Genomic DNA, 14,746 nt, shown 5'->3' on the forward strand with positions numbered 1-14,746 from the left:
CTTTCCTAGGGCATTTAGGGACGGATATAAATGAGCAATCGTATAGAATGCTGCATTGTTTGAAACCTGAAGTTTTTTGCATGCGCTGCAGCCTATCTGGGGACAGTGGCATTTTTTTTCTTTATGACACAATGATTCCACGGATCATCTTAATAATGGGATATTCACCTCCTGGTCAGCAGGAGGCGGCAAAGAGCACCACAGCAGAGCTGCCAAACTGCTCCTCCCCTCCCACTCCAGTCATTCTCTTTGCCTAGGTTAATGATAGGAAGTGGTAAAGTGAGGTGTTAGTATAGATTCTTCAATCAAGAGTTTATTATTTTTAAAGTAGTGCAAGATTGTGCTGCTTTGTTCTAGGGTGTAGCCGTAGTCCAAATCAGTCTCTTCAGTAGAGCAATGGTAACTTGTAGCACATAATTCTCACTGCGCCTCCCATATTGATGCTGCCCTACTTCTGAAAGACTGATGGATCTTACTCAGTCTTTTCCTTTATCACAGGTCCATAGGAGGAGAGGACCTCTTAAACCTGGAGCTGCCTTCACTGTCGGGCAGATGAGGAGGTAAGTGCTAACCTAGTATCTGGGGGACTGTTCTCAGAAACGGTGGCACTTTACTTATGATGGGATAATGAGTTCTCATGGATGGGGACTTTATTGACAGTGTAGGCGCAGGCACTGGGGCTGAACACATTGGCTGTTGGTGGTTCTCATCTCCCAACGCTTTTAATATCACATGCGACCGGGAGATGGCTGAATTTAGCACGCCCACGATGGGCGGGACTAGAGGGAGAGCATTGCGTGCCCTTTTTGACGTTCTTTCCGTTCTGTGGTAACTTCGCACTTGGTATTAAAAATGGCTTGTCTGAATTTCTGCTTCGCATCTCTGGTAGTGGGTGTAGAGCGGGAGAACAGCCACACATTCATAACGAAGTTTGATGCGTGTGTTAACCGGCAGAGATCCGGTTTCTACAGCTACTGCCTATGTTGTGAGAGTCGTTTCTCCAATCAGATAGGTACCTCAGCAAAGTACTGCTGAGGTGTGGAGGCGTTCTTAGGTCTATTTATATTTTGCAGTAAGAATAATAATAAATAATAATAAAAAGTTTTACCATTTAAAATTGTTCACAAAAATTGCCAAATTTTGTGACCCACTGTAAAGTTAATATGGACCAAGAGTCCGTCACTTGTTCTTTATGCTTTAATGCCAATGTGGAACCACCAATCCCTTTTTGTTCCTCGTGTAGAGGACCTTAAGCTACAGGGAAATACTTTTTTTACTGAACCATCATTTACTAAAAAGGATGCTGTTCAGGAGTTTAATGCCAATGATCAATCTATGCTGCATCTTTTTCCTCAAGCGTCCCAAGGTTTACCGCCCTCACAAGCAGTGCCCTGCGCCGCCTCTATAACTCCTTGCTGTGGTTACTTTAAAAGACATTGCTTCCCATTATGTCTTCTGCAGTTTCAGATGCGTTGTCTGCTTTTCCAATGTTGCAAGGAAAGCGTAAAGAGGAAAATCAGAGAGGTTTCTGACGGAGTCCTTGCTATTGAGAATGCTCCCTCCTAGAAGTCTGAAGGGGAGGATACCGCGGTAGTGTCTGAGGGTGACATTTCAGATTCGGATAGTATGATTCCTCTTACTGATACTGAGGTAGTTTCTTTCAGGTTTAAGCTAGAACACCTCCGTCTACTACTTAAGGAGGTTTTAGGTACTTTGGATGACACCGACTCCACGGCCGTTATTAACTCTAAAAAAATCCAGTAAGCTTAAATATTTTGAGGTTCCTACCTTAGATGTTTTTCCGGTTCCAGACCGAGCTTCTGAGATTATTACTAAGGAGTAGGAGAGATCAGGTATCCCTTTTTCTCCATCTCCTAGATTTAAAAAGATGTCTCCCATAGCTGACGCTGTCAAGGAAGCTTGGCAGACAGTTCCCAAGGTGGAAGGAGCGGTTTCCACTTTAGCCAAGAGAACTATTATTCCTATAGGGGATAGTTTAAAGATCCTATGGATAGTTAGAGGGATTACTCAAAAGGATGTATGTACACCAGGGTTTACAATGGCAGCTAGCTGTGTGCATTGCTACCATCACTAGAGCGGCGGCATATTGGTTTGATGCGTTGTCTGATGCTATCAGGACTGACACTTCCCTGGATGAAATCCAGGATAGGATTACAGCTCTTAAATTGGCTAATTCCTTTATTACGGATGCTTCCCTTCAAGTTCTCAAACTGGGAGCAAAGATTTCAGGTTTCTCTGTTCTAGCTCGCAGTGCCTTATGGTTAAAACCTTGGTCTGCGGATGTATCCTAGCGATTCCTTACAAGGGGAAGTTCTTGCTTGGACTGGGCTTGACGGAGATCATTTCTGATATTACGGGAGGTAAGGGTCATCTCCTCCCGCAGGATAAGAGAAACAAACAAAAGGGACGTCAGAGTAATTTTCGTTCCTTTCGAAATTTCAAGGGAAATTCTTCCGCTTCCAAGCAGAAACAGTCTAAACCTTCATGGATACCCAATCAGTCTTGGAGTAAGGGGAAACAATCCAAGAAGCCTGCTATTGAATCAAAGACAGCATGAAGTGCATGCCCCCAATCCGTGACTGGATCTGGTAGGGGGCAGACTTTACTACTTCGCTTGGGCTTGAGAGGTTCTAGATCCCTGGGCAGTAGACATAGTGTACCAGGGATACAACCTAGTGTTTAAAGGCTTTCCTCCGAGAGTCAGGTTTCTGCTTTCAAGATTATCTTTAGACCAGACAAAAGGAGAGGCGTTCTTACACTGTGTGTAAGAGACCTCTCCGACATGGGAGTGATGGTTCCTATTCTGATACGGGAACAGGTTCTGGGACTTTATTCCAATCTGTTTGTGGTTCCCAAAAAAGAGGGAACCTTCAGACCAATTTTAGATCTCAAGAGTCTAAACAAATTCCTCAGTGTACCGTCCTTCAAGAGGGAAACTAACTATTCCATTCTCCCTCTGGTCCAAGAGTGTCAATTTATGACAACAGTGGATTTAAAGGAAGCGTACCTGCATGTTTCCATTCACAGGGATCATCACAAGTTCCTAAGGTTTGCCTTTTTGGACAAACACTTCCAGTTCGTGGCTCTTCCCTTCGGTCTTGCCACAGCTACCAGAATTTTCTAAGGGTTCTGAGTTCGCTGTTGGCGGTGCTTTGGTTACGGGGCATTGCAGTGGCGCCCTATCTGGACGACATCCTAGTCTGGACGACATCCTCACAACAAGCAGGATCCCCCACGGACATGTTATCTTTCCTGTGATCTCACGGGTGGAAGGTTAAATTGGAAAAGAGTTCCTTAGTCCCAAATACAATGGTAACTTTCTTGGGAACCATAATAGATTCCTTATCTATGAAGATTTTTCTGACAGAAGTCAGGAAATCAAGGATTTTGGCTACTTGTCAAGCCCTTCAGTCCACTCCTCGGCCGTCAGTGGCTCAGTGCATGAAGGTAATTGGGCTGATGGTGGCGGCAATGGACATCATCCCGTTTGCTCGGTTCCATCTCAGACATCTGCAGTTAGACATTCTCAGGCAATGGAACGGAGATTATGCCGATTTTGTCTCCTCGAAAGGATTCACTTCAATGGTTTTCAATGGTTTAATGGCTTTCGCAGACCATCTTGGGTGATTGTGACAACAAACGCCAGCCTTCTAGGATGGGTAGCAGTCTGGGGCTCCTTAAAGGGACAGTACACTGTAAAATTGTTTTTCTATAAATGTATTTTAAATGACTTGTTATACCAACTGCAGAGTATAAAATATTTGAGAAATTGCATTTTTGGGTTTATTTGTGTATCTGAAGTAGCTGGGTTTGTGCTTTGAAACCACAGCCTATTACAATGGGTTGAGCTTCAGGTAATATCAGATCTCATTATGTTATCACTTTTATGTACACAGACTTGCTTCCTTATCTTATATTTGTCTGAAACACCAACTCAATACATAGAGAGAACAATGGAAAATTATCATTTTATTACTTAACTATCATGCCCCCCACTGAGGGTGTAATCTCTTCTGCTGGCTGTGTTTACTTAGGCTTGTCAATAGCGTATACGCCAGTATCAAAACTTTCAGTATAGGTTGGGAAACCACAAGCTAAATCAGCTATTTCAAATGCTGAAATATGAGTAAAGGAGCTACTTGCAACCAATTTAATACACTCTAGCAGGTAGAAAGGATCATTGGGAATAATTTAAAGGGGAGAGTTTTTGGGTGAACTGTCCCTTTAAAGACTTGGGGTTTGGATTTAGTCAGAATCTCTTCTTCCTATAAACATTCGGGAGCTGAGAGGGATCTTCAATGCTCTTCTGGCCTGGCCTCAGTTAGCTTTGGTCCGGTTTATCAGGTTCCAGTCAGTGGATAACTGGGAGGCGGACTTCCTGAGCAGGCAGACCTTTCATCCGGGGGAGTGGGAACTCCATCCGGAAGTGTTCTCCGGCCTGATTCTCAAGTGGGGGTCAGCAGGAATTGGATCTCATGGCATCTCGAAAGAATGCCAAGCTCCCGAGATACGGGTCGAGGTCCAGGGACCCCTCGGCGGAATTGATAGATGCTCTGGCGGTCCCTTAGACCTTCAGTGTAGCATACCTATTTTCTCCGTTTTGCTCTTTTTGCCTCGGGTCATTGCTCAAATCAAGCAGGAGATGGCATCAATGATCCTCATTGCACCGGCTTGGCCTTGCAGGATTTGGTATGCAGTTCTGGTGGACATGTCGTCTCTGCCACCTTGGAGACTTCCGTTGAGGAAGGACCTTCTAATCAAGGACCCTTCTTTTACCCAAATCTAGTTTCTCTGAAGCTGACTGCTTGGAGATACGCCTAATTTTATCCAAGCGGGGCTTTTCTGACTCCGGTCATAGAGACCATGGTTCAGGCTCGTAAACCTGTAACTAGAAAGATTTACCATAAAATATGACATAAATATCTCTATTGGTGTGAATCCAAGGGCTACTCATGGAGTAGTTAGGATTCCTAGAATTTTGTCCCTTCTCCAAGAGGGTTTGGAGACAGGATTATCGACAAGTTCCCTAAAGGGTCAAATTTCTGCCTTATCTATTTTGTTACACAAACGTCTGGCAGATGTACCAGATGTACAAACTTTTTGTCAGGCCTTGGTCAGGATCAGGCCTGTGTTCAAACCAGTTACTCCTCCATGGAGTCTGAATTTAGTTCTTAAGGTTCTTCAAGGGTCTCCATTTTGAGCCTATGCATTCCTTAGATATTAAGTTATCTTGGAAAGCTTTATTTCTTGTTGCTAGTCTTCGTCTCGCAGAGTGTCAGAGCTCTCGGCATTGCAGTATGATTCCCCTTACCTTATTTTTCATTCTGATAAGGTAGTTTTACGTACTATATTAGGATTTCTTCCTAAGGTTGTTTCTGATCGGAACGTTAATCAGGAGAGTGTTGTTCCTTCTTTGTGTCCTAATTCTTCTCAAAAAGAACGACTTCTGCACAATTTGGACGTAGTCCGTGCTTTAAAGTTTTACCTGCAGGCGACTAAGGACTTTAGTCAGTCTTTTTCTTTGTTTGTGATTTTTCTCAGGAAAACTTAAGGGACAGAAAGCTAAGGCTACTGCTTTCTTTTTGGCTGAAGAGCATCATACATTTTGCATATGAGACTGCTGGACAGCAGCCTCCCGAGAGGGTTACAGCTCATTCCACGAGGGCTGTTGCTTCCTGATGGGCATTCAAAAATGAGGCTTCTGTGGAACAGATTTGCAAGGCTGCAACTTGGTCCTCTCTTCACACTTTTTCAAAGTTTTACTCATTTGACACTTTTGCCTCGGCTGAGGCCGCTTTTCGGAAAAAAGTTCTTCAAGCAGTGGTGCTTTCCGTTTAGGTTCCCTGTCTTGTCCCTCCCGTATCATCTGTGTACTCTAGCTTGGGTATTGAATCCCATTAGTAATTAAGATGGACCGTGGAGTCGTGTCATAAAAAAGAAAATTTATGCTTACTTGATAAATTTATTTCTTTTTTGACACGATGAGTCCACGGCCCGCCCTGTTCTTGTAAGACAGGTTGTGGGATATTGTAAACTACCTCTGCACCTTGGCTTTTCCTTTCTTTCCTTAACTTCGGTCGAATGACTGGAGTGGGAGGGGAGGAGCTGTTTGGCAGCTCTGCTGTGGCGCTCTTTGCCGCCTCCTGCTGACCAGGAGGTGAATATCCCATTAGTAATTAAGATGATCCGTGGACTCATTGTGTCAAAAAAGAAATAAATTTTTCAGGTAAGCATAAATTTTCCTTTTTTTTAGGAAAAGCAGGCAATATCTAAAAATGGAATACATAATAAACCACTAAATTACATCTGCTTTCATATAAAAAAGGATTTTGGAAATATGTTTTGCTACATGCAATTAAACATTTTACTAACCCTAAAGGGTCAGTTTTGTCAAAATTAAACTTTCATATAGGGAATGCAATTTTAAACAACTTTCCAATTTACTTTTATCAAATTTTCTTTGTTCTCTTGGTATTCTTTGTTTAAAGCTAAACCTGGGTAGGCTCATATGCAAATTTATAAGCACTTCATGGCCAACACCCCATATTTCAATGCATTTGGCAATATTTCACCGCTAGAGGGCAGATTTTCATGTGTGCTATACAGATAACATTGTGACCGCGCCCATGGAGTTACAAATGAGGGCACTGATTGGCTAAATGCAAGTCTCAAAAGAACTGAAATAAGGGGGCAGTCTACAGAGGTTAAAAGTATATTAATATAACTGTTGGTTATGCAAATCAGGGGAATGGGTAATAAAGGGATTATCTTTTTAAATCAAAACAATTCTGTAGTAGACCGTCATTTTAACTGCTTTAAGTGTGTGTTTTTTTCATTGAATTGATCTTGATGAATTTGTATAATTTTCTTTGTTTTATTTTTAGAGCAGGCATCACCCGGAAAAAGGCATCACAAATAAATTCAGAGTATATAATGGAGCGACATTCAAACAATTAAAGGAAATTGCTTTCAGTATTGAGAATGCCAAAGGAAGGAAAAAAACAAATGTAATTATCCTTTTTAAATGTGTGTGTGTGTATATATATATATATATATATATATATATATATATATATATATATATATATATATATATATATATATATATATATATATATATATATATATATGTGTGTGTATATATAATCTCTCGCTCTCTTTTCTCTATCTATATCTCTCTCGCTCTCTTTTCTCTATCTATATCTCTCTCGCTCTCTTTTCTCTATCTATATCTCGCGCTCTCTTTTCTCTATCTATATCTCGCGCTCTCTCTGTCTCGCGCTCTCTCTGTCTCGTGCTGGAATCAAGGGTTAATATCTCCAAAGGGGGATTATTGAACAGGGGGGATTAATCACATAAATGTATTTGATTATGCTGCGACGTGTGTGAGATGAGGCTCAGGCAGATGTTGGAACGTACAGGGTTTTTTACATTCATTTTGGGAGCTGCACATTCTGAAAGGCTTGGCACGCTTTTTTACTATTATAGCAGGGGCGGTCCTGCATTGTGCACCACGTGACCGGGTCTGGTCACAATTATTTCCCCTTTCCTAACCGTGCGGTTTACCGGAGAAAAAGTGTTTTTCTCTGTTTGGCCTGCGTCATAGGAGGTGGTAAGTGCCCCAGGCATTGGGGGTATAAAGGTGCAGTTTTTTATTATTAATCTATAGTCTGCTTTGTAAGCACAAGCTATGGAGAATTTGATGCGTTAGAGGGTACTCCCTCTTTACCTAAATCTAGTACCTGTCTATATTGTGAGGAGGCCGCGGTATGCCCGCTCAACTATGTTGCACATGCCTTGATAAAGTAATCATTTCAAAGAAGCTTAAAATGTTTGATACCACTGAGCCGTCCACCTCTGAGGAGTCTCTGTCTCGTGAGGTATGCACCCTACAGTCATGTCCTAATACACACGCAGCTTTCCCGTAGCACTCCTACTCCTCCATCTGGTGGGGGCCTTTTACCACCAGACTTTACTGAGCAGTTACAAACGGCAGTGTCTGCGACCTTTAGTGCTTTGCCTCGCCCTGCTAAGCGCAAGCGAAAGGTCAAATATTGTTATCCTTCCCAGGGGTCATCTACTAGCTTATTAGATTTATCTGATACAAGATTATCCGATGATGAAGGCGCCTCTGATACTTCAGAGGGTGCTATTTCTGGGTCGTAATCTGCTGCCTCTAAGACTCCAGCTGCAGGGAACCGGACTTTAGATTTAGGATTGAGCATTTACGCTTTCTGCTGAATGAAGTTTTGGCTACATTAGAGGTTCCAGAGCCCAAATTGCCGGAGGAACCTTTGATTCCTAAATTAGATCAGGTCTACGAGGACAGGGTTGTACCGCAAACTTTCCCGGTTCCCGTAAAGATGGCGAACATTATTAAGAATGAATGGGAAATAATTGGTTCTTCATTTTCCCCTTCTTCCTTTAAGAAATTGTTCCCGGTCCCGGGCTCTCAATTGGAGTTGTGGGGTTCCATCCCCAAAGTGGATGGCGCTATCTCCACGCTTTCTAAATGCACTACTATCCCGCTTGAGGATAGTTTGTTGTTTAACGAGCCCATGGATAAGAAGATAGAAACTCTGTTAAGAAAGATGTTTCAACAACCGGCTGCTGCAGCGGTTGCTGGAGCGGATACCTACTGGTGTGACTCCTTATCTGAGTTGATTGAGGTGGAAGGTCCCCTCGATGTGATACAGGAAAGAATTAAGGCCTTAAGGGTGGCTAATTCTTTTATTTGTGATGCAAATTATTTGCCTAAATGCTAAGGCTTCAGGTTTTTCTGTTAAAGCCCGTAGGGCACTCTGGCTGGTGTCCTGGTCTGGTCAAGACTTCTTTCCCTCCCATTTAAGGGAAAGATTCTATTTGGTCCAGGCCTGGACTCCATTATCTCCAGTTACTGGAGGCAAAGGTGCCTTTTTACTGCAGGATAAGAACAAACCTAAGGTACATGGTCCTAATGTTTGTTCAGATAAATCCCAATGTCAGCAGCCGAGCAATCCAAGGGGACTTGGAAGCCGGCTTAGTCCTGGAATAAATCCAAGCAGAGCAAGAAGCCCGCCGAGACAGTCAGCATGAAGGGGCACCCCCTGATCCGACTCAGGATCATGTAGGGGGCAGACTGTTGCTCTTTTCAGACGATTGGTTTGGGGATGTGCAAGACCTGTGGGTACTGGAGGTCATCGCTCAGGGATACAAGATAGGTTTCAAGTCTCGTCCACCCAGGGGCAGATTCCTCCTCTCGAACCTGTCTTCAAGGCCAGAAAAGAGAGAAGCCTTTACAAAGGTTCAAGGGGCTCTGCTTGCAGTGGCCAGAACCAGAGGTATAGCAGTAGCTCCATACTTGAACAATATTCTGATTCAAGCACCATCCAGTCTGGCAGAAGACAATTCAAAATCTTTTCTAATTCTTATGCTCTTATTCCCAGTACTAGGGTGGAATTCCTGGGTACTATATTAGACTCCATATCTATGAGGTTGTTCCTTACAGACGAGAGACATTACAAGCTAACTTCCGCTTGTCTTGCCCTCCAGACCTCCTTAAGGCCCTCTGTGGCTTCTTGTATGGAGGCGATTGGTCTAATGGTGTCCAGGATGTACGTCATTCCTTTTGCCAGATTCCATCTTAGACCACTTCAGCTGTGCACTATGAGACAGTGAAATGGCTATCATTAGAGATCTGTCTCCATAGCTTTCTCTGGACAACCGATCCCCAAGGGAAATCCTTCTTGAGACCATCATGGTAGATTGTGATTACGGACCCAAGTCTATCCGGATGGGGAGCTGTTTGGGGTGCCAGAAAGGCACAGGGCCTGTGGACTTGAGAGGAATCACTCCTCCCGATCAACATTTTGGAACTTAGAGTGATCTTCAATGCTCTGAAGGCTTGGCCTCTTCTGGGTTCGTCCCAGTTTATCAGATTCCAATCGGACAACATAACCTCAGCGGCTTACATCAACCATCAGGGACGAACAAGGAGCTCCCTGGCAATGAGGAAAGTATCTAGAGTTCTGGAGTGGGCGGAAGCCCACAACTGCTCGCTGTCAGCGATCCACATTCCGGGTATGGACAACTGGGAAGCGGATTTCCTCAGCAGATAATCCTTTCATCGGGGGGAATGTTCTCTCCATTCCGAGGTGTTTGTGGAGATTTGCCACAAGTAGGGGACGCTGGAGATAGATCTCATGGCGTCCCGTCTTCATCCCAAGCTACCCAAATATGGGTCGCAGTCCAGGGATTCGCAGGTAGAGGTAATATATGCATTAGCAGTGCCTTGGAGGTTCAATCTAATTTAAATTTTTCTGCTGTTACCGCTTTTTCCTTGTGTAGTGGCCCACATCAAGCAGGAGCAGGCATCAATAATACTGATTTCTCCATCGTGGCCGCGAAGGATGTGATCCGCGGACCTGGTGGGGATGTTCTCCTCTCCTCAGTGGAAGTTACCTTGTTGCAGAGATCTGCTGGATCAGCGTCCTTTGTTCTTCAAAATCTATATTCTCTGAGGCTGACTGCGTGGAGATTGAATGCTTAGTGTTAGCCAAGATAGGTTTCTTTAAAAGGGTTATTGACACTCATTCAGGCTCGTAAGCCTGTTACTCCATCACATCTATCAAGGTGTGGAGAGCTTACTTATTCTGGTGTGAAGAGCGTGGTTTAGCCTTGCATAAGGTTAAGGCTGCCAGGATTCTTTCCTTTCTCCAGGAGGGTCTGGAGAAGGGCCTTTCTGCCAGTTCCCTGAGGGGACAGGTTTCGTCCCTTTCTGTTTTACTGCACAAGAGGCTTGCAGAGCTTCCTGACGTGCAATCCTTAGTTAAGGTTCTGATCAGTATCAGACCTGTGTTTAGATCTAACGCTCCACCTTGGAGTTTGAATCTTGTTCTAAAGTTTTTACATTGGGCTCCGTGTGAGCCTATGCATTCGGTTGAGATTAAATTGTTGTACTGGAAGGTTCTTTTGGCTATTGCGTCGGCTCGCAGATTTTCTGAAATTGCTGCCTTGCAATGTGTGCCTCCTTATCTGGTGTTCCACACTGATAAGGCTGTCCTACGTACCCTCTTGGGTTTTCTGCCTAAGATGGTGTCTAATCGTAACATCAATCAGGAGATTGTGGTTCCTTTCTTATGTCCTAATCCTCCTCCTTCGAAGGAACGTTTACTTCATAATCTGGATGTGGTTCGAGCTTTGAAGTTTTATCTTCAAGCTACTAAGGATTTTAGGCAAACTTCCTTGTTTATCTATTCTGGGAAGTGTAAGGGTCTGAAGGCTTCTTCGACTTATCTTTTTGGTTGAGGAGTGTTATACGCTTATCTTACGAGTCAGCGGGACTTAGACCTCCTCAGATGATAAAGGCTCATTCCACTAGAGTAGTGACTTCCTCTTGGGCCTTTTAAGAATGAGGCCTCTATGGATCAGATTTGTAAGGCGGCTTCCTGGTCCTCCTTGCATACTTTTTCAAAATTCTACAAATTTTACGTTTTTGCTTCGACTGAAGCAGCTTTTGGTGACAGGTTTTACAGGCTGTGGTGCCCTCAGATTAGGGTCCGTCTTTACCCCTCCCGTTATCATTCAGTGTCCCCTAGAGCTTGGGTATAGTTTCCCCAACAGTAAGGAATGATGCCGTGGACTCTCCTCATTTTAAGAAGGAAAACATAAATTTATGCTTACCTGATAAATTCCTTCTGTATGAGGAGTCCATGGCCCCCGACCGTATACTCCTAATGGGCGGACCAAAATGTATTTTTCTCTTCCGGCACCATTTATACCCTGACATTTCTCCTAATGTTCCTTGTTCCCTTTGCAGAATGACTGGGATATGAGGGGAAGTAGGGGGAGTATTTAAGCCTTTGGCTGGGGTGTCTTTGCCTCATCCTGGGGGCCAGGTTCAGTATTTCCCAACGGTAAGGAATGATGCTGTGTCCTCTCCTCATAGAGAAGGAAAGGAAATTATCAGGTAAGCATAATTTGTGTTTGAGAGATATATATAGAGAGAGAGAGAGATAGATATAGAGAGAGAGATAGATAGATATAGAGAGAGAGATAGATATAGAGAGAGAGATAGATATAGAGAGAGAGATAGATATAGAGAGAGAGATAGATATAGAGAGAGAGATAGATATAGAGAGAGAGATAGATATAGAGAGAGAGATAGATATAGAGAGAGAGATAGATATAGAGAGAGAGATAGATATAGAGAGAGAGATAGATATAGAGAGAGAGATAGATATAGAGAGAGAGATAGATATAGAGAGAGAGATAGATATAGAGAGAGAGATAGAGATAGATATAGAGAGAGAGATAGATATAGAGAGAGAGATAGATATAGAGAGAGAGATAGATATAGAGAGAGAGATAGATATAGAGAGAGAGATAGATATAGAGAGAGAGATAGATAGAGAGAGATAGATATAGAGAGAGAGATAGATATAGAGAGAGAGATAGATATAGAGAGAGAGATAGATATAGAGAGAGAGATAGATATAGAGAGAGAGATAGATATAGAGAGAGAGATAGATATAGAGAGAGAGATAGATATAGAGAGAGAGAGAGATATAGAGAGAGAGAGAGAGATATAGAGAGAGATAGATATAGAGAGATAGATATAGAGAGAGAGATAGATATAGAGAGAGAGATAGATATAGAGAGAGAGATAGATATAGAGAGAGAGATAGATATAGAGAGAGAGATAGATATAGAGAGAGAGATAGATATAGAGAGAGAGATAGATATAGAGAGAGAGATAGATATAGAGAGAGAGATAGATATAGAGAGAGAGATAGATATAGAGAGAGAGATAGATATAGAGAGAGAGATAGATATAGAGAGAGAGATAGATATAGAGAGAGAGAGAGATATAGAGAGAGAGATAGATATAGAGAGAGAGATAGATATAGAGAGAGAGATAGATATAGAGAGAGAGAGAGATGTAGAGAGAGAGAGAGATATAGAGAGAGAGAGAGATATAGAGAGAGAGAGAGATATAGAGAGAGAGAGAGATATAGAGAGAGAGAGAGATATAGAGAGAGAGAGAGATGTAGAGAGAGAGATAGATATAGAGAGAGAGATAGATATAGAGAGAGAGATAGATATAGAGAGAGAGATAGATATAGAGAGAGAGAGAGATAGAGAGAGAGAGATAGATAGAGAGAGAGAGATAGATAGAGAGAGAGAGAGATAGATAGAGAGAGAGAGATGTAGAGAGAGAGAGAGATGTAGAGAGAGAGAGAGATGTAGAGAGAGAGAGAGAGATGTAGAGAGAGAGAGAGATGTAGAGAGAGAGAGAGATGTAGAGAGAGAGAGAGATATAGAGAGAGAGAGAGATGTAGAGAGAGAGAGAGAGATGTAGAGAGAGAGAGAGATGTAGAGAGAGAGAGAGATGTAGAGAGAGAGAGAGATGTAGAGAGAGAGAGAGATAGATAGAGAGAGAGAGAGATGTAGAGAGAGAGAGAGAGATGTAGAGAGAGAGAGAGATGTAGAGAGAGAGAGAGATGTAGAGAGAGAGAGAGAGAGATGTAGAGAGAGAGAGAGAGAGATGTAGAGAGAGAGAGAGAGATGTAGAGAGATAGAGAGAGATGTAGAGAGAGAGAGAGAGAGATGTAGAGAGAGAGAGAGAGAGATGTAGAGAGAGAGAGAGAGATGTAGAGAGAGAGAGAGATGTAGAGAGAGAGAGAGATGTAGAGAGAGAGAGAGATGTAGAGAGAGAGAGATGTAGAGAGAGAGAGATGTAGAGAGAGAGAGAGATGTAGAGAGAGAGAGAGAGAGAGAGATGTAGAGAGAGAGAGAGATGTAGAGAGAGAGAGATGTAGAGAGAGAGAGAGATGTAGAGAGAGAGAGAGATGTAGAGAGAGAGAGAGATGTAGAGAGAGAGAGAGAGATGTAGAGAGAGAGAGAGATGTAGAGAGAGAGAGAGAGATGTAGAGAGAGAGAGAGAGATGTAGAGAAGAGAGAGAGAGAAGAGAGAGAGATGTAGAAGAGAGAGATGTGAGAGAGAGAGAGAGAAGAGAGAGAGAGAGATGTAGAGAGAGAGAGATGTAGAGAGAGGAGAGATGTAGGAGGAGAGATGAGAAGAGAGATGTAGAGAGGGAGAGAGATGTAGAGAGGGAGAGAGATGTAGAGAGGAAGAGAGATGTAGAGAGGAGAGAGATGTAGAGAGAGAGAGAGATGTAGAGAGAGAGAGAGAGATGTAGAGAGAGAGAGAGAGAGGAATGTAGCAGAGAGAGAGAGAGAGATGTAGAGAGAGAGAGAGAGAGATGTAGAGAGAGAGGAGAGAGAGATGTAGAGAGAGAGAGAGAGATGTAGAGAGAGAGAGAGAGATGTAGAGAGAGAGAGGTAGATGTAGAGAGAGAGAGAGATGTAGAGAGAGAGAGAGAGATGTAGAGAGAGAGAGGTAGATGTAGAGAGAGAGAGAGAGATGTAGAGAGAGAGAGGTAGATGTAGAGAGAGAGAGAGAGATGTAGAGAGAGAGAGAGAGATGTAGAGAGAGAGAGATGGAGAGAGAGAGAGATGGAGAGAGAGAGAGATGGAGAGAGAGAGAGATGGAGAGAGAGAGAGATGGAGAGAGAGAGAGATGGAGAGAGAGAGAGATGGAGAGAGAGAGAGATGGAGAGAGAGAGAGAGATGGAGAGAGAGAGAGATGGAGAGAGAGAGAGATGGAGAGAGAGAGAGATGGAGAGAGAGAGAGATGGAGAGAGAGAGAGATGGAGAGAGAGAGAGATGGAGAGAGAGAGAGATG

At 43.2% G+C, this 14,746-nt stretch overlaps 1 protein-coding gene across 1 annotated transcript in view; it reads left to right on the forward strand.

Annotated features, from left to right (window-relative positions):
• Positions 1-14,746, forward strand: part of LOC128661515 (uncharacterized) — a 309,387-nt gene that overhangs the window by 64,262 nt on the left and 230,379 nt on the right. Inside the window, exon 12 of the mRNA XM_053715765.1 lies at positions 6,906-7,028. Coding sequence (XP_053571740.1) covers positions 6,906-7,028 — 123 coding nt within the window. The remainder of the gene's footprint in view (positions 1-6,905; positions 7,029-14,746) is intronic.

The sequence above is a fragment of the Bombina bombina genome, chromosome 5, assembly GCF_027579735.1.
Source record: "Bombina bombina isolate aBomBom1 chromosome 5, aBomBom1.pri, whole genome shotgun sequence".
In the NCBI taxonomy this organism is placed as follows: Eukaryota; Metazoa; Chordata; class Amphibia; order Anura; family Bombinatoridae; genus Bombina; species Bombina bombina.